This window comes from Panthera leo, chromosome D1 (assembly GCF_018350215.1).
Source record: "Panthera leo isolate Ple1 chromosome D1, P.leo_Ple1_pat1.1, whole genome shotgun sequence".
NCBI lineage: Eukaryota > Metazoa > Chordata > Mammalia > Carnivora > Felidae > Panthera > Panthera leo.
In genome coordinates this window covers 98,748,937-98,775,422 of record NC_056688.1, presented here as the reverse complement: position 1 = coordinate 98,775,422, position 26,486 = coordinate 98,748,937, and the positions used below count along the sequence as shown (strand labels likewise).

The following is a 26,486-nucleotide window of genomic DNA, read 5'->3' as shown; positions in this document are numbered from 1 at the left end:
TCAATTTTGAGTGAACTACCTTAATCATAAGAACTATTAAAAATTTATCGAAAGTAGATTTCACTCATCTAAATGTGTATATAGTGATTTGTTTATGTTTTTAAGCTTTTATATGTATACACATATATATTTAAGATATTACACATTTGGTCCTTTATAGATGTGAATTATCCCCAGTATGGTTACCTAGAAGGTTAGTTTAAAATTTTTATATTATTCTGGACCCTAGACATTACATAATACTCTTGGAAGAGTGACATCTAAACATAGATATGGCAAGGGAAACAAAAGCAAAAATGAACTGTTGGGCCCTCATCAAGATAAAATATTTCCGTACAGCGAAGGAAACAATCAACAAAACTGAAAGGCAACTGAGGGAATGGGACAAGATATTTGCAAATGACATAGCAAATAAAGGGTTAGTATCCAAAATCCATAAAGAATTTATTGAATTCAACACCCAGAAAACAAATAATCCAGTGAAGAAATGGGCAAAAGACATGAATAGACACTCTTCCAGAGAAGACATCCAGATGGCTAACAGACACATGAAAAGATGCTCAACATCACTCATCATCAGGGAAATACAAATCAAAACCATAATGAGATATCACCTCATACCTGCCAGAATGGCTAAAATTAACAACTCAGCCAACAACAGATGTTGGCGAGGATGCAGAGAAAGAGGATCTCTTTTGCACTGCTGGTGGGAATGCAAACTGGTGCAGCTACTGTGGAAAACAGTATGGAGGTTCCTCAGAAAATTAAAAATAGAACTACCCTACGAGCCAGCAATTGCACTACTAGGTATTTATCCAAAGGATACAAAAATGCTGATTTGAAAGGGCACATGCACCCCAATGTTTACAGCAACACTATCAACAATAGCCAAAGTATGGGAAGAACCCAAATGTCCATCAACTGACAAATGGATAAAGAAGATGTGGTGTGTGTGTGTGTGTGTGTGTGTGTGTGTGTGTGTGTGTATGTACACACACTCACACAATGAAATATTACTTGGCGATGAAAAAGAATGAAATCTTGCTGTTTGCAACAACGTGGGTGGCACTAGAATGTATTATGCTAAGTGAAATTAGAGAAAGATAAATATATGATTTCACTCATATGTGGAATTTAAGAAATAAAACAGATGAACATAGGGGAAGGGAAGGAAAAATAAGATAAAAATAGGAGGCAGACCATAAAAGACTCTTAAATACAGAGGACAAACAGGGTTGCTGGTGGGGTGCTGAGTGGGGGGATGGGCGATGGGAGTTAAAGAGGGCACTTGTTGGGATGAGCACTGGGTGTTAAGTGTAAGTGATGAATCACTAAATTCTACCCCTAAAACATTATACTATATTTTAACTAACTTGGATTCAAATTAAAAAACAAAAACAAAAAACAAATGGGGGAGGCTGGGTGGCTCAGTCAGTTAAGCATCTGTCTTCGGCTCAGGTCACGATCTTACAGTTTGTGGGTTCAAGCCCCTCATTGGACTCTGTGCTGACAGCTCAGAGCCTGGAGTCTGCTTCAGATTCTGTGTCTCCTCTCTGCCCTACCCTGCTCTCACTCTGTCTCTTTCTCTCTCAAAAATAAATAAATATTTTTAAAAATTAAAAAAAATACATGGTTATGAGGTTCCTTTTTCTTCTGTTTTTTTTTTTCTTGGCCATTTTAAAATAGCTCAACCTGTGTAACTCTGTTAATATATAATAAGTACAGGGGCGCCTGGGTGGCTCAGTCAGTTAAGGGTCCGACTTCAGCTCAGGTCATGATCTCGCGGTCCGTGAGTTCAAGCTTCACGTCCAGCTCTGTGCTGACAGCTCAGAGCCTGGAGCCTGCTTCGGATTCTGTGTCTCCCTCTCTCTCTGACCCTCCCCCGTTCATGCTCTGTCTCTCTCTGTCTCAAAAATAAATAAATGTTAAAAAAAAAAAAATTAAAAAAATAAAAAATATATATATATAATAAGTACAAAACTGTGTTTGAGAAGTGCATGAGTGGTTCAGTCAGTTAAGTGTCTGACTCTTGATTTTTGCTCAGATCATGATCCCACGATTTTGAGTTTGATCCTCACATTGGGCTCTTGCTAGCAGCGCAGAGCCTGCTTAGGATTCTCTCTCCCTCTCTCTGTCTCTCTCCTGCCTGCTTGAGATTCTCTCTCTGCCCCTCCCTCGCTTGCACTCTCTCTCAAAGTGAATAAACATCAAAAAAAAAAAAAAAAGTATAAATAGCTCTTTATAATTTAAGTATAATGGCAAAAAAAAATTAGAAAAAAATGAAACGTCTATACAAAAGAAAATACTACCCAAGTAGATTGCAGGCTGACAAGTTTTTTTTTTTACAATTTTTACATCTAGTGAATTTGGTTCCAAAATCATCTTGCTTAAGCCAATTATCAAAGTGTTGCCAAAACTCTTTGAGTCTCGAGAAAAGGCTGTTCGAGATGAAGCAAAACTAATTGCTGTGGAGATTTACAGATGGATTCGGGACGCTCTGAGACCCCCATTACAAAATATAAACTCTGTCCAGGTGAGACACAAAAAAATTTTTTTGGTTGTATTTGCATAAGGTTAATATGAAGATATTTCCTTCCTGTTGCTGATAGTCTGTCCTTACAAATAATTATTTTTTCATTTTTAATTTTGAAATCCTTTTTTTTTTCTCTCAGATAACTGTTTCTGATGTTATTTTGTCTTCTCAAGTTAAATACCATGCATTCAGTGATTCTAGTATGTCAGTGTTGAGTCTATAGCAGTTTAAAAGATCCCTTTATCATGCTGTTGGGTAGCAGGACTTAATATCTATTTGGACAAAGTGCATTTTATCTGTTTTTTGGACAAAATGCATTTTATCTGTTTTTTATTACAGTTAGTTTCAGAGACATTATCTAATACAAGTATATCTGAATTCATGAACTAATGAGTGTTCTAAAAAGTAGATTTTTTTCTAAGTGCTTAGTCCTACATCTTAGGTAGTAAATATGTCAGTTTGACTTATGTCAAACACGTATTTGGTATATACCAAATATATACACTTTAAATGTATATCGTTTCTTGTTTGCCTTGTTAGAACTACATAAATAAGAAATTGGGTTCTGATGTTAGTAAATGTTCTGTAATGGTGAGGATGTAGGCATATTTTAAAAATATTTTATGATATTTGTAGTTGAAAGAACTAGAAGAAGAATGGGTCAAATTGCCAACAGGTGCTCCTAAACCAAGTCGATTTCTGCGTTCCCAGCAAGAACTAGAAGCGAAATTGGAACAGCAACAGTCTGCTGGTGGCGATGCTGAGGGAGGTAAGCCAGTTTTTAAAACACTGGTTTCTCTGAAAATAAGAACAGGCCCTACCCCAAGAACATAGGCACGTTTTGTAGGACTGCCATTTAATACAATAGAAGTTGTTTATAGCATTAACAACGGATTCTTCCTATACAGCGATTTCATTAGGTTGTGAAAGGAGTGATAACTTTTTGGTAAGTAGAAACATTCCATCTGTTTTTAAGGTTTGTTTTGTTTTTCTTCTGGAAGGTGGTGATGATGGTGATGAGGTGCCACAGATAGATGCTTATGAGCTATTGGAGGCAGTAGAAATTCTTTCCAAACTTCCCAAAGATTTTTATGATAAAATTGTAAGTAACGGTAACCTTCTTTCATTTATTTCATGTTAAACAGTTACTAGATTATAATTAGAGTGTACTATGGAGCCCTTGCCCGGTATGCCCCCTTCCACCCAGTATCTTCCCTAGGAGAATGAATCAGTTGCTTCTTTGTTCCCATACTACTTTGTATATATACTTACTGTAGCACTTTCTTTTACTTGTCTTGCCAAAAACCAGAACATTATTTTTGACTTCTCATTTTTCCTCATTGTCTTCCTGGTTTTACCTTTAAATATCTCTCAAATTCATCTCCTTTTCTCCATCCCACTGCCAGTAATTTACCCCAGAGTTCCTTGACCTTGGTACTGTTGACATTTTTTGCCAGATAATTCTTGGTTTTGGGGGGCCGTCCTGTGTATTGTGGGGTGTTTGCCAGCATCTCTGGCAGTTACCCACCTAATATCAATAATACCATTACTCAAGTCAATCACAATGTCTCCAGACTTTACTAAATGTACCCCAAGAGACACAATTACTCCCAACCGAGAGTCTTATCCCAACCACCACCACCATCTCTTGCCCTACGTGCTGCAGTAGTCTTCTTATAAGACTGTCTCTGCTCTTGCCTCCTTCCATCATATTTTCCAATGTAATCAAAGCTGTCATTTTTGAAAATAAAAATCTTCCCATATCATTGCTTCACTAATGTCTGAAATCATCCTATGGCAATTGAGGCAAACTATGACACGTTTGAGGCCCCTGCTTATCTTCCAGCCACTTCTCTAGTTACTGTCTAATTATTGTGCTCCCATCATACTGAACTCCTCCCGGTATCAGATATGCCACACTTTCCCCACTAAACTCTGGACCTTAATATATGCTGTTCTTTCTGCCTATAGCATTCTCTCCGATTCACCCCATGATACTTCTTGATCTTCTAGGTCTTACCTTAAGAATCACTTTTTAGGGGAGATCCTACCTGTTAGCCTAAAGTAGATTAAATCCTCTTGCTGTAACACCAAAGCAGCTTGTACTTCTCTTTTCATAGTGGTCCTGACCTAGGATTGATTTATTTATTGAAGACCTTCCTAGCTCTGCCATCAGCTCCTTCAGTCCCCCATTAACTTCTGATTAACAAATATTTGGTAAATTGAATTCCACTGTAATCTCCTCCAGGGTGACAAGTTTGTCATCTTCTTTATATCCCCAGTTCTTTCAAATAGTGGGTATTCAAAATTATTGAATGATTAATTGATCTCTAGTGAAGTATTTTCTGCTTTATGGTTATCAAACAAAAGGATTAGCATTGTAGCACCAATGTATAAAACTGATCTCCAATATTAGAACAATTTTGGCTGTTGGTTGTATGATGGTCTTTTTCTAATCTTTTTAATGTTGTTAGTATGGACATTCCTTTCACCTGTGAGATATGCTAGAAATGCTTTCTAGCAGTGTTTTCTGTTTAATACTTGTTTACTAACATTTGCCTAGAAAATGAGAAGGAAAAGTCTGTGGTATCCCATTCTTTTACTTGTAGAACTTTTAGGGTTATGAAATGTTATGAAAATACTTATTATGTATGAACAAAATTTTATACGTATATATGAGCAAATCATTCTGATTTGCTGCACAATTTTGCAATTTTATTTTTTAACCAGCTTTAGAAAAAAATTTCTGAAAACAAAAAATAATTATGTATCTTTGAATTAGGAGCATGCAAGAAATAGACTTTTATTTTCTTATTTTGCCTTATTTTCTGTTCTATAAGTGACTCATACTATGTCTTGCAGGAGGCAAAAAAATGGCAAGAGAGAAAAGAAGCCCTGGAGGCTGTAGAAGTACTAGTGAAAAACCCCAAACTGGAAGCAGGCGATTATGCAGATTTAGTAAAAGCATTAAAGAAGGTAAACATGAAGAGTGTCAACATTGGTACATTGGTATCTCAACAACAGACCAGGCCTTTGAATTTCTCATCATCTGTCGTCGTTTTTATCACAACTACATTGCCATTTAAGGAACACTATTGATGGTTTTCTAATTATAGGCATACGCTTTTTTTTTTTTTTTTTAATTATGATTTTTTTTGAGAAAGAGACAGAGCATGAGCAGGGCAGGGGCGGAAAGAGAGAGGGAGACACAGAATCCAAAGCAGGCTCCAGGCTCTGAGCTGTCAGCACAGAGCCCGATGCGGGGCTCAAACCCACAAACCATGAGATCATGACCTGAGCCAAAGTCAGACGCTTAACTGACTAAACCACCCCAGGTGCCCCAGGCATGCCCTTTTAAAGGATTGTTTAAAGTGACTGTCCTATGTTAGTGTGGAGGGATTGTGTCCTATGTTAGTGTGGAGGGATTGGTTTTTATTCTTTGTTTATTATCACTTACTCTAAGTATGCTGTCTGATAGCATATACAGACCTCAAGAAAAAGAGGGTCTTTCTAATATAGAACCAAATATTCCAGTTTTATAATTCCATAGGATGAACTATTTATTTATTTTTTTTTAATGTTTATTTATTTTTGAGACACAGAGAGACAGAGCATGATCAGGGGAGGGGCAGAGAGAGAGGGAGACACAGAGTCTGAAGCAGGCTCTAGGCTCTGAGCTGTCAGCATAGAGCCAGACTTGGGGCTTGAACTCACAGACTGTGAGATCATGACCTGAGCCGAAGTCGGATGCTTAACCAACTGAGCCACCCAGGCGCCGCTATTATTTTTTTAATTTATTTTTTTAATGTTTATTTACTTTTGAGAGAGAGAGAGAGAGAGAGAGAGAGAGAGTGCGCAAGTGGGGGGGGGGCAGAAAGAGAGGGAGATACATAATTTGAAGCAGGCTCCAGGCTTCGAGCTGTGAGCACAGATCCCAACGCAGGGCTCAAACTTACGAACCATGAGATCATGACCTGAGCCAAAGTCCGATGCTTAAGTGACTGAGCCACCCAGGCGCCCCTGTAGGATGAACTATTTAAATTGGCTCTATTTAATGGGACGAATACTAAATATGAGGCATATTTTTCCATTAGATAGCTAATGATGCCACCTTGTATATCTGCGTGCAAAGTAAAGGATGTAGGGAAATGTCATTATAAAGCAGGCAAGTGCTAAATAAGAAAGAAATGTTTTTTTTTTTTTTTTTTACATTTTTTATTTATTTTTGGGACAGAGAGAGACAGAGCATGAACGGGGGAGGGGCAGAGAGAGAGGGAGACACAGAATCGGAAACAGGCTCCAGGCTCCGAGCCATCAGCCCAGAGCCCGACGCGGGGCTCGAACTCACGGACCGCGAGATCGTGACCTGGCTGAAGTCGGACGCCCAACCGACTGCGCCACCCAGGCGCCCCGAAAGAAATGTTTTTAACGTTTATTTATTTTTGAGACAGAGAGAGACAGAGCATGAATGGGGGAGGGTCAGAGAGAGAGGAAGACACAGAATCTGAAACAGGCTCTAGGCTCTGAGCAGTCAGCACAGAGCCTGACGCGGGGCTTGAACTCACAGACCGTGAGATCATGACCTGAGCCGAAGTCGGACGCTTAACCGACTGAGCCACCCAGGCGCCCCAAGAAAGAAATGTTTTTAGAAAACACTTTGGTGTTTTGGTTTGGTGTTGCTTAGGTTTAACCAAGTTGAATGCTGTTGGTGGATAAATTTATATGTAGTGGCTTTCCATAAAATCTGAAAATATAGATCAAACACTGTGGACATAGGTGTAGAGCTTAAGAACAAACTCTGTGAAGACATGTTCTTAAATATAGAAAACTTTGTTTCATTTGCTTCTTCAGCCTGAAATTACAAAGGATTAGAATGGTGAGAGAGGAGGTTAATTTTTAATTATATGCACATGTAAGTATAGTTATTCTTATTATTCGTGGTACTTATGTTCTGTAAAGTCACCAAAACACTGAATAGCAAATACCAAACCATTGCTCCTAAGGGAACACAGGGCACAGGGCTAGGGTCCTGTGACTCTTTGGTCTCAACATCTCAACAATATCAACCAGTCAATACATAACTTATTTTATTCTGTTTGAAGATGTCTCATTTAATATATATTATTGATGCATTAACGGTGAACTCAGGGCCAGCAGCACTATAACTCATGCCTTGTATAAAGCTTATTTAACACACATAATTTCTGCGTGACACATATCACGGCCTTTTTGTGCTTAGGAGCACTAGACAGCACTTCACTGCCCTTGGGGGCCATTTTAAATAGTGAAAGCAGCAGCGAAAATCACAAAAATGAAAAAAAAAGAAAAAGAAATGTGGCACTAAACAGACCATGAAAAAGATACTGTTTACAGTATGAGAGCTGAAAGAAGTCAGAGTGTTGCTTTGTTCATTCTCAGCTGGGAATGTGCACACCAGGCAACTCAGATTTTCCACAGCTCTTTGCTTGTCTGAATGACCAGGAGAGTGCTGCGAGAATTGATTTTGGGGGTTATAAATAAACGTTAACGAGTAGGTGAATTCGCAAATATGAAACCCGTGAATAATGAGAACGGACTATGTTTTCTCACTGTCAGCCTCCCACACTTTCTTCCAAGTGAGATTTGGAGGCAGAGATATGATTTGTCACAATCTTTTAGTCTTCCATCTTCCAATCCTGAAGAACCCAGACCCAGGCAAGATTAGTGAGAAGGGAGTTGCCCAGGGGGAAAAGATTTCACCAACCTGGAGCTTGGGAGGAAAGAGGAGGGGTAAAAAGGCACTAAGAGAAGGAAATGAAATTCTAATGGCCTTGAGAACTTCAGATTCTCTGTGAATTCCAGCGTATAATTTTTATCAGGAATCTTAGTACTTGGCCCTGAATTCTCAAAGCCTCAGATAAAAGCTCTTATTTTTTCTTATCTAATGGTACAAATATTAGTTGATACTTTCCACATGGATTTCCTTAGGATATTAGCTTTTCAAATAGTGTTCTGTGATTTCCATTGGCATTATGAATATAAATATAATCTTTTGCTGATTTGCAGATAGGATCATGGATTTTATATTTAGGTAGACATAGAGACAATAGATTTCTGTGAGAAACTTCTCCCTCTTCACATGGTAAAGTGGGGGGCAGGGCGATCAAAGGCTACAAACAAATCAAAAGAAATTTAATTTTGTGGTTAAAATATTTAAAACAATGAAAAGTTAACTTCAATTGTATAAATTAACCTGAAACAAGGCATTAAAATTTTTTGTGTGTGATTTTACTTACATGTAAACACAAACTTCATATTCATATTATATTGACTTAAGAGAGACCTATCAAAAACGTGGAAATGGTGAAATAAGAGAATGAGATTGAGTAGGCTACAGACCGATCACTCTTCCCTCCATAGTCTTTTCTCTCTATTGTCTATATTGAGTAATCCCAGTAATTTCCCTATTTTTTGCCTTTAATACAAGTAGTAAAGAACTACTCATTTGAAATTCCTTATGGTATTCCTGAAATTATTTCTTAAGCTGTCTTCTTTCAAGCTGTCATCTGACTTAGCATATTTTATGGACTTTCCTGTTCTCACAAGTTATAGGTTCCTTCATTTATAAAGATACCTTCTCCCCTGCCCCTTACTCCTACCTCCCCCCAATATCTTCTTTGACTTGTCAATTACCTATGGATGTTGGTTGATATCTTTAGATTAAGATTTGGGTTTTCAAGGTGTTTTTATTATATACTCTACAGACTTATGTGTTATTAGACTTTTTTCACTTGGTTTTTCTATATTTCCCCCCTTATTGCTTACATTCATCATAGTTTTCTTTTTTTTTTTAATTTTTTAAATGTTTATTTATTTTTGAGACAGAGAGAAAGAGAGAGAGAGAGAGAGAGAGAGAGAGACAGTGAGAGTGGGGGAGGGGCAGAGAGAGGGAGACAGAATCTGAAGCAGGCTCCAGGCTCTGAGCTGTCAGCACAGAGCCCGACGTGGGGCACGAACCCACAAACCATGAGTTCATGACCTGAGCCTAAGTCGGATGCTTAACTGACTGAGCCCCCCAGGTGGCCCCATCATAGTTTTCTAAACACAATAATCATGGTGGATTTAATTGACTTCTCTCTTTGTCAGCAGAATGTTTTTGTTCTGGTTACTGTTAACCAGTAGCTTACATTGCTAGTTAAAGATAAATACTAGATGGTAACTAGAGTTGACCCTTGATGAACAATACAGGTTTGAACTGCATGGGTCTACCTACTTACACATGGGTTTTTTTCAATGAATATAGAACAGTAGTGTAAATGTATTTTCCTTGTGATTTTTTAAAATAACTTCTCTAGCTTACTTTATCACAAGAATATAGAATATAATACATACACGAAATATGTGCTAATCAATGGTTTATGTTATCAGAAAGGCTTCTGGTCAGTAGTAGGCTATCAGTAATTAAGTTTGGGGGGAGTCAAAAGTTATATGTGGATTTTGACTGCATGGGGGGGTCAGTGCCCCTAACCCTCATGTTGCTCAAGGATCATCTGTACTTAAAATCTTATTGTAGGCCTAGCTTAAAGGGAGAAGTGACAGCACTTTTAATTATAGAATATTTCCCATTATTTAGGTTAAATTAACATTGTGAGCTAAAGCTTCCTTCCTATAGTCTACAACAGAGTCACAGAGTGTTTTCAAATCTGGAATGGAGTCCTTCCCTGCATATTCTATTTGTCTTAAAAATAAACACTTCTCCACCTCCCTCACTCCCATTTCCCAGTTTAGAACAACTTTAGTCAAACTGGGATGTTTGACATGTGTTGATAGGCAAATAGGCCTGATCCATTATTCACCTATAAGTTCATTCAGTCCTTTACCATCTTGAATTATAGTAGGTTTACAACATCCTCTTCAAAACTTTCCTAGGACCATCAGTGTCTAGGATTCAGCTTCCACTGGTTACTGCTCTAATGGTGGATAAGGAGAACTATTCTCCTAAGAATGGGATTGATCGATGGCCATCTGCTTCTGAATTATGTTAAAATACTGGCTCCAAATCCCATCCCAGATTCATTGAACTAAGATTTCTTGGAATGGGGTCTGGCATGTTTTTGATGACCATTCCTAGAATATACATGTAGATGTTAAATCTGAAGCCTAGCACCTAAATAATACCTGAGAGTTCTTTTGGTTAAAAAAAAAAAAAAAAAAAAAAAAGTAATCCAAACATTTACAAATGTCAATAGTGAATTTATTTTTATTTTAATGTTTATTTATTTTTGAGAGAGAGAGAGACAGAGTGCGAGCAGGGACAGGGCAGAGAGAGAGGGAGACACAGAATCTGAAGCAGGCTCCAGGCTCTGAGCCGTCAGTACAGAGCCCGACGTGGGGCTTGAACTCACTGTGAGATCATGGCCTGAGCTGAAGTCAGACACTTAACCAGCTGAGCCACCCAGGTGCCCCACAAATGTTAATAGTGAATTTAATACACGGGGCGCCTGGGTGGCTCAGTCGGTTAAGTGGCCGACTTCGGCTCAGGTCACGATCTCGCGGTCCGTGAGTTCGAGCCCCGCGTCGGGCTCTGTGCTGACAGCTTGGAGCCTGGGGCCTGTTTCAGATTCTGTGTCTCCCTCTCTCTGACCCTCGTCCGTTCATGCTCTGTCTCTCTCTGTCTCAAAAATAAATAAATGTTAAAAAAAAAAAATTAAAAAAAAAAATAGTGAATTTAATACAGAACTGAAGGGAGGGGTGCCTGGGTGGCTCAGTCGGTTAAGCATCCGACTTCAGCTCAGGTCACGATCTCACGGTCTGTGAGTTCAAGCCCTGCGTCGGTCTCTGTGCTGACAGCTCAGAGCCTGGATCCCACTTCAGATTCTGTGTCTCTCCCCCTCTCTCTGTCCCTCCCCTGCTCATGCTCTGTCTCTCTCTGTCTCAAAAATAAATAAAAGCATTAAAAAAAATTTTTTTTTAATTAAAAAAAAAAAACTGAAGGGAATTTTTTTCTCCATGGATTTACAGTAGTTAGGGATTTAACAAAATGTTTATTCGGACCCTGATCTCATTTTCTCATAAGGAAAATGAATTTGCCATAGCATGAGTTTACAGCATGAATATGCTTTAGCAAAGAAAGCAAAGCTTTGGAGTAGAACTGGATTTAAATCACATCATATCACATTTGCTAGTTCTTACCTCAAGCAAATTAATCTATATTTAATTTTTGAAATCTATAAAATTTGCTAATATTATCTACAGGGTTTTGGGTGAAAAATTAAATACGGATTATAAAGCACCTATAAAATTATAACATCTAATTTGTTTTTAATAAATGTTAATCTTAACTCTTCATCCTTACTCCTCAACATTTAGGGAGTGCAGCTAAATGCCATCTAGAACTTCCTGGCATGCTATCCATTAGGGGTTGTTTAATTCAGGGAATCTGGAAGGAAGCATTCTACTTATGGAATATCAGATCTTAGAAACGAAATAAAATCCAAAGTGGAATGGAAGCATTACTTCTACTTGGGAAAAAAGTGAAGAGTGAAAAAAACAAGGATCTGAGACATGTCAGAATAAAACAGCTTTTGGGGGCACCTGGGTGGCTGAGTTGGTTAAACGTCTGACTTTGGCTCAGGTCATGATCTCATGGTTCGTGAGTTCGAGCGCTACATTGGGCTCTCTGCTGTCAGCACAGAGCTCACTTAGGATCCTGTCTGTCTGTCTCTCTCTGCTCCCCCCCTCAAAAATAGGTAAACATTTAAAAAATAAAATAAAGTAGCTTTTTAACATCCAACTGACTTGAGCAGTACACCGCAGTAAAATCTTAGCAGGAAGGCACCCAGGCATAGTCACTGTCTTGCTTAATTGACACAGGTGCAGCTACTACCTCTGAGCTTTGATAATGCTGGGTTTTGTGGGGCATAGTGTAGGGGGATGGTAGTATAAATAATGCTGGAGGAGACTCTGTTAAGAGACTGTAAATGCACACTTGATGATCATCAGGTAATATGGCAGATGCAAGGGGGCTCCTGGGTGGCTCATTCAGTTAAGTATCCGACTTTTGATTACAGCACAGGTTATGCATGACCTCTCGGTTTGTGACAGCATTATCCTTCTTGGGATTCTCTCTTTCCCTCGCTCTCTGCCCATTCCCTGCTGATGTGAACTAACTTTCTCTTGTCCTCTCTCGCGCACGTGCACGCTCAGAATAAATAAATGAACTTTAAAATGGCAGCTGCAAAGCCAGAAGCTCCCTCAGAGGAATGGTTGCAATGGCATTTGCAATTTAGAGCCCCCACGGACTTCTGGAAGGTACCAAGAGCAGTTTCTACCAGTGCTCCTTTAGTATAAATGTTGGAGCTGCCGCCTTGTGGTGTCTTTCCTCTGAGATACACTGTCTTTTGGCTTTTCCTGCCCCAGAGCAAAGTCAGCAAGCCTCCAGCTTCTCTGCTAGTGTCGGAGTCCCCTCCTACACAGTTGTGCAATGCTGACAGCCCAGACGACCACTAATGGAGAGTTAACTATTTGAAGTTGTGGTTTAATGTATGTTATTGGTAGAACTTTTAAGGTAAGAGACTAAACAGAATGAAGGGAAGCCCCCAAATTTGGTATTGTCAAGGAAGACTTTTTCCTCTTTTGCAGGAAGCAAAATTGGCTGTCCATTAGCGTAACAGGGTACAGAGTTCTTTTAAGAAAAACTTTTCAGTCCCCTTCTCCTGAGTTGTGACTATTTTGTTTTCTTTTTTTTCCTCCCTTTGTAGGTTGTTGGAAAGGACACCAATGTCATGTTGGTGGCTTTGGCAGCAAAATGTCTTACTGGCCTAGCTGTTGGACTAAGGAAGAAATTTGGACAATATGCAGGACATGTGAGTAACACTCCTTTTTAGATACAAATCAACAACATTAACAAGAATGACAGGCTAGTTTGCTTTAGGATTTAAAATAGGTCTTTATATATTGGGCAAAGTGAATTTTTCATTAAGTTTTATTAAAATTGAGCATAATTCCTCAAAATATTTCAATAAAGATGTCAGTTATAACTAAATTCATTAGCTTTATATAGAAAATTGGGCATATGACCTAAATATTTAGTTGAGTTGATTTGCTTATTATTTACTTATTAATATCCTGCTTTGTTCTTATAAGATTATGTGTAGTATAACAGGATTAAATGAAACTGGTGATAACTAACACAGAGTAAAATTGAAAGTAGGAAAGGCAGTATAAAGCCAGAAGTGAGATGAATATATAAAATGTATTTTATAGCATTTTCCTATTTGAAAAATAATAATCTACTTACATACTTGAGACATTTTCTATAGATTAGACTCTTGGTAGTGTATCAGTTTAATTTATTCTAAGAAACCTCACTGAAAACATTTGTTGAATATACTGTCTTTGTGTAAATTTAGAAGCACTCAAGTTTGATAACAGTTTTAATAAACTGAGATGTTTTCTTTAACTGTGGCATTTGTCAGTTGGCCTCTAAATCTGGTCTGAATTACTTAGAGTGGTTCAGCATCCTGAAAATTGATCATACTGAACTTTAGGGTTGAACTTGCTAGCCACTTGATCATTTGATTCCCTAGATTGACTTTTTAGAGACTCCTTATAGTTTGTATTTATGTTGTGAAGTTAATGTCTAACCTCAGTTATGGCATTTGGAGCTTGCTTACTCATAGCATTGAACATAATTTCAGAGAACTTAACTGGAAGAAAAAAAAAAGGACTCTACTAAATAAAAATACATCATGACTAGCTTGTTACCAGGGAAATAAAAATATGGGTCCATAAAACCCTTAACATGTAACCCATGTAAAATCATGTAACATGTAAAACATGCAAATCATGAATTGGAATAAAATGATAAGCAACATTTTCTAGCAATCAGTAGTATTTATTATGCAATACTTGTGTGCTTATGTGATGGTGTGTTAATTAGCTTTTGGTCAGTTTTGTGCTACTTACTAGAATATTTAAAAAAGAACATACTTTTGTCTTAATAATAACTTTTAACCTAGAAAACTATTTTTAAGATACATTTTAATTTACTAAATCCTAGTTGACTGATTACCTGGCCTGGTTTGAATTCTGATTCTGGCTTTGTGACATTTTGTTATGCAGCTTAAAGTTATAAAGCTTATAGTTCGGAGTATTTCCCCCCCCCTAAAAAGTAGATCATATGTAGTGTTTGATATCAAACATGTTAATAGTTCATGTTTACTTTCTTTAGCTATTTATAAGCTATTTTTTTTTTTTGGTAAAAAAAAATATATATATAAAAGCATGCTTGAGCTTTATAACCATTAAAACATTTTGATTTTCAATAGTTTATAACTAACTCCTAGTATTAAAAAGTCTTTTATATTTCTCCATGGAAACTGAATTCCTTCTGGTCTCTATCACTTCTGTGAAATCTTAAATATTTTTTGAATGCCTTTGAGCTTTGCTATATCTTTTTGACCTCAAAAGACAACTTTAATTTGCCTGTTAGCACAGTGCCTGGCACTCAATAGATATTAAGTATTCAATAAATATTTAATAAATTAGTGATAGTTTATAAGATAATTATAAAAATTCCAACTTTATTGATCTAAACTTAGTACATCCTTCTGATCAAAATTGCTGTAATTTCAGTTACCATTTCTTTGTCTTTAGTGTAGTGAAAGGGTGGGAGACATCTCAGTCTGGTGAAGTATATCGGAATCTTAGAGGGGAAGAGAAATTACACACTCTGTCTATTCCCGTATCCTAAATCCACCTAGTTGAGAATCTTTTTGTCTAATAAGAGATGGTACTCTGATAAAAATGACTATATGGTTGCATTAAGGTGTAGATGCAGAAAATGGGTTGAGAAGCACTGCTACAGTGGCACAGAATGGGAACCCTTAATTGTTCCAGCATAAGGTTCTTGTGCCCTTAAGAAAAAAAATGACTTTTTATTCAACTTAGACGTTCACTTTGTTTTGGTAGCACCAAACATTGCTTTAGTAATGGCTGTATTGAGATATAACTTAAATACTGTAAAATTCACCCTCTTAAAGTGTATAGTTGAATGGTTTTAATATATTCACAAGGTTGTGTAACTATCACGACTGTTTAATTCCAGAACATTTTCATCTTCCCCCAAAAACCTTTATGCCCACTAGCAGTCACTTCTCACTGGCAGCCACTAATCCAGTTCTGTCTCTATGGATTTGACATTTCATGGCATCATTTAAATGGATCATACATAAGCCTTTATGACTAGCTTCTTTGACTTGGCATATTTTCAAGGTTCATTCATGTGTCATGTCAGTAACTCATTCATTTTTGTTGCCAGCAAAATAATATTCCAGCTGTTCACTTTCATAGGTTGTGCCAACCATTTTGGAAAAATTCAAAGAGAAGAAGCCTCAGGTGGTGCAAGCCCTGCAGGAGGCAATTGATGCAATTTTCCTTACTGTAAGTGGACAGCATGAGTTTGCACTTTTGTCTAAAGTAAATTTTGTCAGTGTAATGTTTTGATTGTTCTTATTGTTGAGAAAAGCTCATTGACCATGTTTTCTTTTTAAAGACCACACTACAGAACATCAGTGAGGATGTTTTAGCAGTAATGGATAATAAAAATCCAACCATCAAGCAGCAGACATCTCTTTTCATTGCCAGAAGCTTCCGCCACTGCACTGCTTCTACCCTCCCAAAGAGCTTGCTAAAGCCCTTTTGTGCTGCTCTACTTAAGGTATAGACTCTCTTTGGAACTGGGGGAATTTTTTATGCCTATGGAAGATTTTTTCCCATATTAATTATGTACAATGACTACTTGACTTTCAGACTGTAGATTATGCTCTTTTGAGGAGCAGACCCTCTGTGGCTTTGGAAACTGAATCCAAATTCTTGTACTCTTTGTGTTCCTGTTCTCAAAGAAGAGCACAAGTTAGCTTTATGATTCCACTAACTGCTAAACGTTGTTTCTTATTTGGCCCATATACTGGTGTTCAGCTGGATCTGGCCAAGCACAGGCATACAATTTGGAGTCTTTGAAGATCATTTGCATGTGAGGCATTTTAAATAGAGGGTAGGGGGAAAAGGAAGCACTTATTTGCTGAATGGATTACCAAAGGTTTCCTTGACCCAAAAAGAATTTGTGAAAGAGTAACTGTTGGTTGGCAAGAGGAAAACTACACTTAGCTTCAGTGAACTGTAAAAAGCAAATTCTTTATCCAACAGTCATCAATCTGAATTAAAATCAGTAATACCTAAAATATCTTATATTAAGACCATTTTGCTTACTTCCGGACCACAGCACATCAATGATTCTGCTCCTGAAGTCAGAGATGCTGCATTTGAAGCACTGGGCACTGCTTTGAAAGTGGTGGGTGAGAAAGCAGTAAATCCATTCTTAGCTGATGTGGACAAACTCAAGCTTGATAAGGTAGGTTAGTGACAGATTATAATGCAATTGGACAACAATCTTATCTCTGTGCATTATGGTTTTGTTTGGATTTCATTCGTTCTATTTCATGAAGATAAAAATGATGATATCAGCTTGTGAAATTTATTTAATTTGCCACTGGTGGTTCAGATCTGGAGTGTTGAAAAGATAGCTTTTGAGGATGTAAATTTCATCTTAAGCTGTAGTGGTGATATTTGTAGAGATGGCTTTCAAATTATAAAAACACAAAGAAAAGAAAGCTGAGTGATCTGTCCCTAGAGAAGGTGAAAAGGATATTTTCAGATAAATTTGTTTCTAATACCTAAAAAGTTACTTTTCTAAATATGAATGTTTTCTATCAAAAATGTGGTTGTTGAATGTTTATTATAATTCTAATTTGTGTAGAAATAAAATGTAAGAAAGTAGATTGTTTATTTTTGCTTAAGCAAACTGAATTCTCATAGAGTTGTGGTTTAGATAACTTATTAAGTAATAATGTAGTGATTATATTTCAAAGTTGGGCTTAATGATGTTCATTTCAATTTCTTTCTCTAGATCAAAGAATGTTCAGAAAAAGTAGAGCTGGTACATGGTAAGAAAGCTGGACTTGCAGCAGACAAGAAGGAATTCAAGCCTGCTCCTGGAAGGACTGCTGCCTCAGGGGCTGCAGGAGATAAGGACACAAAGGACATTTCAGCACCCAAACCAGGACCCTCAAAAAAGGCACCTGCTACTAAGGTTAATAGATGACTTGGAAAATATGGTTCAAAAGTTAGAATTTAGTAAGACAGGGTTGGAGTCTCGGATTCATGGTTATCCTTCCAATATGATTTCATTTGAGAAATGAATGCATTACCACATTTAAAATATAGCAGAACATCCATCAACAAAGAGTATTCCAACAATACGTTTGGTTATGTAAACTTTAATAAAGCTAAAAATGGTAATGAAGGTACAGGAGTGCATTTTGAGTGATCTTAAAGTATTATTAAATAAAGAAATAAAATGGCAAAGCACTTAACATTAATAACATCACTTTGGTCATTTTGCTGATAATGCCGTTGAGTTGCATCACCAAGTCTACATACCAGTCAAGGTCTTGTTACTTTTATACAGTGTGGAAGGGAAATGCCTAGAGACAAATGTGGCATTCTTTTAGAGAACATTTGTCCTGTGGACTCTCTTAAGCATGAAATTTATCTACCATGGATGTAGAAAGTTTATTCTCTTTTCTCACCCGGAACACCAGCATGAAGTCAGGGGAGAGAACTGGTATTTAATAAAGCATCATTTCGGAAGCATTTTACCTAAATAATCTCATGTAATCATCAAACAACCCTTGAAATAACTATTTTGAGATCCCTATTTTTCCAGAAAGGGAAATGGAGGCTCAGCAAGGTTAAGTATTCTACACATGCTCTAACAACTCTGATATCTATGTTGTTCATTTGTTTGTTTACTCTGACACCCCCAACCCCCCCACCACCACCATACTGTAAACTTTAAAGGGTAAAGATCTTGTCACTGCTCACTCCCCCATGCATAGCCGAGTTTCTGGCAGACAGCAGGAACTGGGCACACGTTTGGTGAATGGCCAGAGTGGCAGAACTGGTATTTGGACCCAGGTGCTTTTAACTACAGTCTTTGTACTTTAGTTCATCTTCTGCTGTCTCTTCCAGCTTTCTAATGGGGGGTTAGTAGCTAGTCTCTTCTGTCTCACCAGCTGTTGCCTCTCTGGATAATGACGTGGGCACAGTACCTTAAGGCCTTTTCTTATCTGGTCGACTTTCTCTTATGAAGAATTTAAAATAAGTAAGTGGGGAGCAACCTGCTTCATTTTTCTCTTTAATAGATAAGTAGGACAGTATTACCAATACACCTACTAAGCCAATAAACATATATGTCTGTGAAAGAAAAAAAAAAGATAAGTAGGAGATTTGTTAATTGAGGTACCTCTCTATACAGAGAGTGCTATTTATTATAGAAAAGGATCCAGAAGAGGTGTTCTGGTTAGTCAAAAAGTATAGAATTTCCTATTTTGTCGGCCAGAAAACAATTAAATTTCTAACGGGTTGTTATTATGAACCAACAGAATCATACTTCTGATATGAACCAGCAAGTATTAGAGGTTTTCATTTCATTAAAAAACCAGCATCTTAGTTTTGCTAACTATACCTTAAAAGCTTAGATTATGTTCAAGATGACATTAGTTTCAGAAGAAGTCTGGATGTTGAAGACAGTCTGGCCTTCTCTCATTTTATTTTTTCTTTCTGGTTTGGGGCATTGTTTAACAAATACCAAAATAGATAGAAGGAATGATGTGAACAGTGATATGTGTTACCATGTTAATGTTACTGTCAGTTGTGTGCCTTGTGATAAACTGCTATTTTCTTCTGACCTTTCAAAACTGGAGTAAAATAATTGAGATGTTTAAGCACAGTATTAGCAGATAGAAACCAGCAGGTATAATACAAAGTGTGACCAACTGAAGTTTATTCCAGGATTATAAGGATGGTTCAATATTAATATTAAAAAACTTACATTTAGAGATCAAAAGAAATCTAATTTCAGACATTGAAAAAGGAATATAGTAAATTCAACATATCTTCATGATAAAAATTCTTAATACATAGAAATAGATGGATTCTTTGACATGACTAAATATCTAGAAATAGATCTATAGATAGCAGTAGACTTCGCAAACCAAAAGTCAGCATCATGCTTCATAGTGATGAAATACTAGAAGCATTACTGTTAAAGTGAGGAGTAAAGCAAAAAATGCCTGCTGGTACCGTTATTGTTTACTAACTTCATACAATTAAATAAAGGAATAAAGTAAGACCAATGCTAATATAAGGAAGGAAAAGGCACAGTTATAATTTTTGTAGATCATATGATCATATACTTGGGAAATACAAGTAGGTCAAACAATAATAAAAAGATCCAGTAAGGTGGCCATCTTCAACATGGTTAAGCCACTTACTGCCATTGCCATAACAACCACTTTATTCCTTCAAAATTACATGGTTCTACAGTGAGTTAATGTATTTTTCTGTTATTGGGGTGCCTTGTGGTGAAGTATGGGGTAAATGTTAGAAGTTAGAAACTGTCCTTTACTAATGCAGGAAAGATTTAGAGGCATTTAAAGGCATCAAATGTTAATTCTCAAATAAAATGTCATATAATTCCAGTCCATTTTCATTTCATTTACCTCATTAGCTCATTCTGAATTGAAGGTTCTTAATAGTGGGGTTCTGCAGATTTCCCCATGAATGGTCTTCAGGAGCTCTATCTGCCCTTGGAAGTGTTAAGTTCTGTGGGCACCAAAAACACAGGGGTTTTTGGTCGGTTGAGTGGTCCCTCATTTTAATCCAATTTTTAGGGAGTCTCTGGCCCAAAAATGCTTAAGAACCACTGTTCTAAATCCTTAAGTGGTTTAACTTTCTTTTAAATTGCTTTTAGGCTGGTGGGCCACCTAAGAAGGGGAAGCCAGCTGTGTCAGGAGGTGCAGGGGGCACTGGAACCAAGAATAAGAAAGGACTGGAAACCAAAGAAATCGTGGAGCCTGAGCTTTCGGTCAGTATTCTACAGGATGCCTCAAACTCAGAAAACCACGGAAAGTCAATTCCTGGGAGAAGACTTGAGTTCTTTGCTGAGTTCTACAACATAGAGTTAATTGGTATTTTTCACTTAGTGAAACTGTGCCTTGGACGACCTTCCTTCCCCTTTATGGTAGTAGAGTAGAAAACTCGGGTACTATAGGATACCTATGGGAGTGTTTATGTAGTTCGGCCTGCAGCATTTTTACATTCTTGTCATCTGTTTCCTTAAGCAATTCTTAATTTTAATGTTTTTGCATCTTACAGATAGAAGTATGTGAAGAAAAAGCTTCAGCTGTCCTTCCTGCTACCTGTATACAGCTTCTAGACAGCAGTAACTGGAAGGAAAGGCTGGCTTGTATGGAGGAGTTCCAGAAGGTAGGTGCATGGGGATGAGTTGAGTGTGAAAGAACATTACATTACAGAGAAGTGGTGACATCAACAAAGTACTTGTCCTACTTGCTGTATTTTATAAACAGTGACCATGTTTCAGAGTGTTAACTCTGATGAGCGGGGGGTGAGGGGATGGGGAGGGACTGGTTTTTTAGCTGCATAGTGTATATCTTTTAACATCTGCTTTCTGTGGCTTCTATAAGCTCATAACTTAGTACTTACTCAAGAAAGTTAGGTTTATTCTGAATTATAGGTTTAGATGAATTTTAATATTATGGTATTTAATCATTAAACTTACTAGGCAAACATATAACTCCACTTAAACCACCCCTCTTCCCTTTCTCTGCTTTCCTCTTTGTTGCCATGATTCTTGGAAGAACAGATATTATTCCTTGGTGTGAGAAGCTCCTTTCAGAAATCTGTGTTGGAAGGGAGCATGGAAGTTCCTTTCGGCATATACTCTATGATTCTGATGAGGAGGGTGTGGAGGAACCACAAGAGCACTGGGACTTGAGGCAGGAGACCTCGCTTCCAGGCCTGCATGTGCCATGCATCAGGTTTAGACCTGAGTTTGCACATCTTTGAAATTTAATACTTAACCACTTCTAATCTGTTCTACTTTGCTCTATGTTTTTAGGAAAATCAGATAAGTCAAAATATGTATAAGCAGTTTCTGCCTCAAACTAGGCAAATGAAAACTGTTACTGTTACATTCCTTGGACCAAATTCTTTGTGAAACCTGAAATGTGGAGGGAAAAGAGTATCACTGGTATTACTATAACAACTGTACATCAGATATCCAACTTAAAAAGCACTATAACAAGCTATCTAAGCTCTCTCTATAACCCTCCTTGCTTCCATTCTTCTCTCTCCTTCAAGTCACCTGTTTCCCTCACTAATCATTAAACCCTTAATTCTGATTCTCTTATTTTACTTCAAGGCTGTTGAACTAATGGATCGAACTGAAATGCCATGCCAGGCATTAGTGAGGATGCTGGCCAAGAAACCTGGATGGAAGGAAACCAATTTTCAGGTAATTTTTAATTGGAGATTTTAGTATCTTTTATTCAAGTAATTTCTATCATATCATCTATGGAGTAAGAGAGAGAGAGAATTTTGGTAATGATTTTTAGCTTTTTTTTTTTTTAAATCACTCAGCCAGTATGTCATCTAACTTTAAATGTGAACAATGGAGTATGTGCATTTTGATTAAACATAGAACTATACCTTTGTGTAATTGGGAGTTTATATATATGGAAGTATTATCTATATTGTTTGTGTAATTTATGTATATATATTTTTTTCTCCTCATTAGTTAGGCCTGGAATCCCCCTAATCTTCACATATGCAAGGGAGGGATAAACAGTGAGACAGGTTTCTTATTTGTTTGGATAAAAGATAAATGGTCTTTAAATTACCAGTGAAAAATTGCCACATAATTTAATGCATTAACTGGTAATAGAGATGAAATTTTGCAGTGCTGTTATTTAGTCTAAAGCGTCCGTGCAAAGGGAGGTTTAGGAAAGTGATATAGGAAGGAAAAGGAGAAAAGTTTCCTTGTCCTCTTCAGATATTCATAGACCTTGTGGGAAACAAAAGTTTGAAATATATCAGGTTTATTTTTGGCATCCCGCTAGTCTCTTTTTTGCTTCTATTCTGCCACCTCTTGTTCCCTCTATAGGATCCTTGGCTCCTTCACACACTGTGTTCCCTTAGCACTGTTAACAGCACCTCAGCCATACCGTCCAGTACCACAAAGCCTTCTTCTGCCAAGAGGTTCTCATGCTGGCCTCCTCCCCCACACACCACGTTGAAAACCCCTCTTTATGCAGCTTCTAAGATCGGTGAAAGAAGCATCCTTGATTTGAGCTTATACCTTCCTATGTGTTAGATCCGTAACAAAGGATAATTTTATGTATGTATTTTTCTTTATGACAATTTTATTGAGGGAGTATAAAGCTCACCCTTTGAAAGTGTACAGTGCAGCAGTTCTTAGGATATTTGCATAGTTCTGCAACTCCTACCACTCTGTAACTTTAGAATATTTTCATCACTCCAGCAAGAAACCCCATACCCATCGGCAGTCACTCTCTCTTCCTCCACAAATCCCCCTCGCCACCCACAGTCCCTGGCAACTATTACTCTACTTTCTGTCTCTATACATTACTTCTCATGGACATTTCATAGAATGAAGTGTCTTTTACTTAACTTAGTCTTTTCAAGGTTTGCCCATATCGTAGCATGTATCAACTCTACATTCTTTTTTTTACGGCTGAGTAATATTCCATTGTATGGATATAGAACATTTTATTTACCCGTTTGTGTTGCTACACATTTTGACTATCTCTGAACATTGCATGTACAAGTGTTTGTGTGAACGTGTTTTTCATTCTCTTGGATATATACCTAGAAGTAGAATTGCTGGGTCATATGGTAACTGCGTTTAACTTTTTAAAGAACTGCCAAACTTTTCCAATGTGACTTCACCATTTTGCATTCGTACCAGCAATGCAAGAGAATTCTAATTTCTATACATCCTCACCAACTCCTGTTATTTAAATATTCAAACAGGACAGAGGGAGATACTTATGGGCAAAGGCGTCTCAAGTGCCTTACATCTAGCATCTTCACATTAACATCTTTAAATTGTTTTCACAGCTTCTTCATTCTTCCACTTAAAAGTATACACGTTGTTTAAGTCTCTCAAGTTCTGTTGTGTGTGGTGTGTGCATGAGGGTTGTAGTTTTTTGCAGATAACACTAGTGGGAATGCTGAGTTATACGGTTAGTATGATCATTTATTATGTATTTCAAGATGTGTGTTCAGTACTATTGCAAATAACCGTGAGAGGAGAATAGAGAAATTAATTTTTTAAATTCATAAACTTTTAATGTGCTAACATTGTCATTATTTTGAAACATTGAGTATTTGGTTTTTTCTCTCTTAGCTGTCACTTAGCTACTTTAATTTTTTTTAATGTGTATTTTATTTATTTATTTTGAGAGAGAAAGAGCATGAGTGAGGAAGGGGCAGAGAGAGGGAGAGACAGAATCCCCTGTCAGTGCAGTTGACTGGGGGCTCAAACTCACAAACTGTGAGTTCATGACCTGAGCTAAAATCAAGAGTTGGATGCCCAGCCAACTGAGCCACCCAGGTGCCCCAGCTACTTTAATTGATAACAAGGATAGAAATTATTTTGTTTCTTTGTTTAAAATTGTTGTTTTTAGCGGCGCTCAGCTGGCTCAGTCAAGAGCATGAGACTCTTGATCATGAGTTTGAGCCTCATTTTGGACACAGATTACTTGAAAAATAAATTAAATAGGGGCACCTGGGTGGCTCAGTTGATTAAGCGTCCGACTTCAGCTCAGGTCATGATCTCACAGTTCAGGAGTTCAAGCCCTGCATGAGGCTCTGTGCTAACAGCTTGAAACCTGGAGCCTGTTTCAGATTCTGTGTCTCCCTCTCTCTCTTTCTCTGCCCCTCACCAACTTGCTCTCTGTCTGTCTCTCAAAAAATAAATTTAAAAAACAATAAAAAATATTTTAAAAATAAAATAAATAAATAAATTTATTTGTCATTTTTAGTTTGGTCATGTTCTTAGTTGTTCCTGTATTACATCTTCAGGCTGCTATAAAAATAAGTAAATCGATGTCTTTGGCTTACTCATAACTTTATGATGCTTATCCTTTGTTCAGGTGATGCAGATGAAGCTTCACATAGTTGCTTTGATTGCCCAGAAAGGGAATTTTTCCAAAACTTCAGCTCAGATTGTCTTGGATGGCCTTGTGGACAAGATTGGAGATGTAAAGTGTGGGAACAATGCAAAAGAAGCTATGACAGCAATAGCCGAAGCTTGCATGTTACCGTGGACAGCTGAACAGGTTAGTAACAGAGCTCTCTTTCCCCAACTTTTCCCAGATTTTTCCCAAATGTTAATTTAAGGTTACTAGTTAAATGGTAGTCCTTTTCTTCTCAAGTCAAACCATTTTTATATTCTGCATTTTTATCCTTACCTTTAATAATATACTGTTGTCTGATAATTAGAATTTATTTTGGCCAAGATATTCTGTTTATTTTTTTTTTTTATTTTTGGGACAGAGAGAGACAGAGCATGAACGGGGGAGGGGCAGAGAGAGAGGGAAACACAGAATCGGAAACAGGCTCCAGGCTCCGAGCCATCAGCCCAGAGCCCGACGCGGGGCTCGAACTCACGCACCGCGAGATCATGACCTGGCTGAAGTCGGACGCTTAACCGACTGTGCCACCCAGGCGCCCCAAGATATTCTGTTTAAAAATGAGAGGGGCACCTGGGTGGCTCAATCGGTTGAGCCTGAGACTTCGGCTCAGGTCATGATCTAACTGTTCGGAGTTCCAGCACCACATCGGGCTCTGTGCTGACAGCTCAGAGCCTGGAGCCTGTTTCAGATTCTGTGCCTCCCTCTCTGTCTCTGCCCTTACCCCATTTGTGCATGCGCACTCTCTCTTGCTCTCACTCTTTCTCAAGTAAATAAACATTAAGAATTAAAATAAAAAAAGATGAGAATAATTTTCTCCTAAGGCATTATAATCCAGAGTGATCACTAAGGAAAAGTTGTAAAGTCAAGAATGCTTTTTAATACTCCTGTTACAAGGGAGCCTGGGTGGCTCAGTCAGTTAAGCATCCAACTCTTTATTTTGGCTCAGATCATGATCTCACGGTTGTGAGATAGAGCCCCACATCATGGATCCTGCTTAAGACTCTCTCTCTCCCTCCCTCCCCTCCCTCCGTCCCTCTGCCCCTCCCCTGCTCACTCACACTCTCCCTCCCTCTTGCTCTCAAAAAAAAAAAAAAAAAATACTATGTCACGTCATTTTCTTGTGTGAGTTAAATATTTCATTCGTAAGGCATTCTCGTAGTTCTATCGGCGTTGGAAAAGCCACTCCTAATCCACTTCTGCCTTAATGCCATACCACATTTCTGTGAGAAATATGAGAAAAAGCACATATTTGTTTTTGTTTTTTCCCTCTTTCACTCCAGGTTATGTCCATGGCTTTCTCACAGAAGAATCCCAAGAATCAATCAGAAACTCTGAATTGGCTATCAAATGCAATAAAAGAATTTGGTTTTTCTGGGTAAGTCAGAAAGAAATCAGGTACAAAATAATTAAATATTTTGCTAATCTCTAACTGGTGATTCTGTTTGTTCAACTATCTCTGCTATTTCTGAGAAGCCAGAGCTTTTCATATCCACTAACTTTAGAGTTCTCTAAGTTGTTTTTCCTTAAGTGTTAACAATTGTCCCACAGAAAAGCCAGTTCTGAGAAGACCGAGTCAAATGCATTTGGAAATTCTTACATGTAATCACATTTGTTTAGAGAACTATCATGCACCTTGGTGAATTAAGGGCTCTCAAGGTCAGGCAGCAGAGAAGCTTATCTAACTTATTTGCATTTGAACATACTTGTTTAACAAAATTTTATAGAGCTTTCTTTATGCCAGGCGCTTTCTTCTTCTTTTTTTTTTTTTTAATGTTTTATTTATTTATTTTGAGAGAGAACGCGAGCAGGGAGAGGGGGGCAGGGGGGCAGGG

The 26,486-nt window shown here is 37.7% G+C and overlaps 1 protein-coding gene across 4 annotated transcripts in view; it reads left to right on the top strand.

Annotated features, from left to right (window-relative positions):
• CKAP5 (cytoskeleton associated protein 5) overlaps window positions 1-26,486 on the top strand; it is a 112,952-nt gene that overhangs the window by 45,739 nt on the left and 40,727 nt on the right. For all 4 annotated transcript variants that reach the window (XM_042904457.1, XM_042904460.1, XM_042904458.1 and 1 more), the window contains exons 5-18: window positions 2,362-2,533; window positions 3,170-3,302; window positions 3,535-3,635; window positions 5,396-5,509; window positions 13,273-13,377; window positions 15,866-15,955; window positions 16,068-16,232; window positions 16,797-16,925; window positions 17,481-17,663; window positions 20,388-20,501; window positions 20,792-20,902; window positions 21,858-21,950; window positions 24,613-24,798; window positions 25,935-26,029. In XM_042904457.1, the coding sequence (XP_042760391.1) occupies window positions 2,362-2,533; window positions 3,170-3,302; window positions 3,535-3,635; window positions 5,396-5,509; window positions 13,273-13,377; window positions 15,866-15,955; window positions 16,068-16,232; window positions 16,797-16,925; window positions 17,481-17,663; window positions 20,388-20,501; window positions 20,792-20,902; window positions 21,858-21,950; window positions 24,613-24,798; window positions 25,935-26,029 (1,791 nt within the window). The remainder of the gene's footprint in view (window positions 1-2,361; window positions 2,534-3,169; window positions 3,303-3,534; window positions 3,636-5,395; window positions 5,510-13,272; window positions 13,378-15,865; window positions 15,956-16,067; window positions 16,233-16,796; window positions 16,926-17,480; window positions 17,664-20,387; window positions 20,502-20,791; window positions 20,903-21,857; window positions 21,951-24,612; window positions 24,799-25,934; window positions 26,030-26,486) is intronic.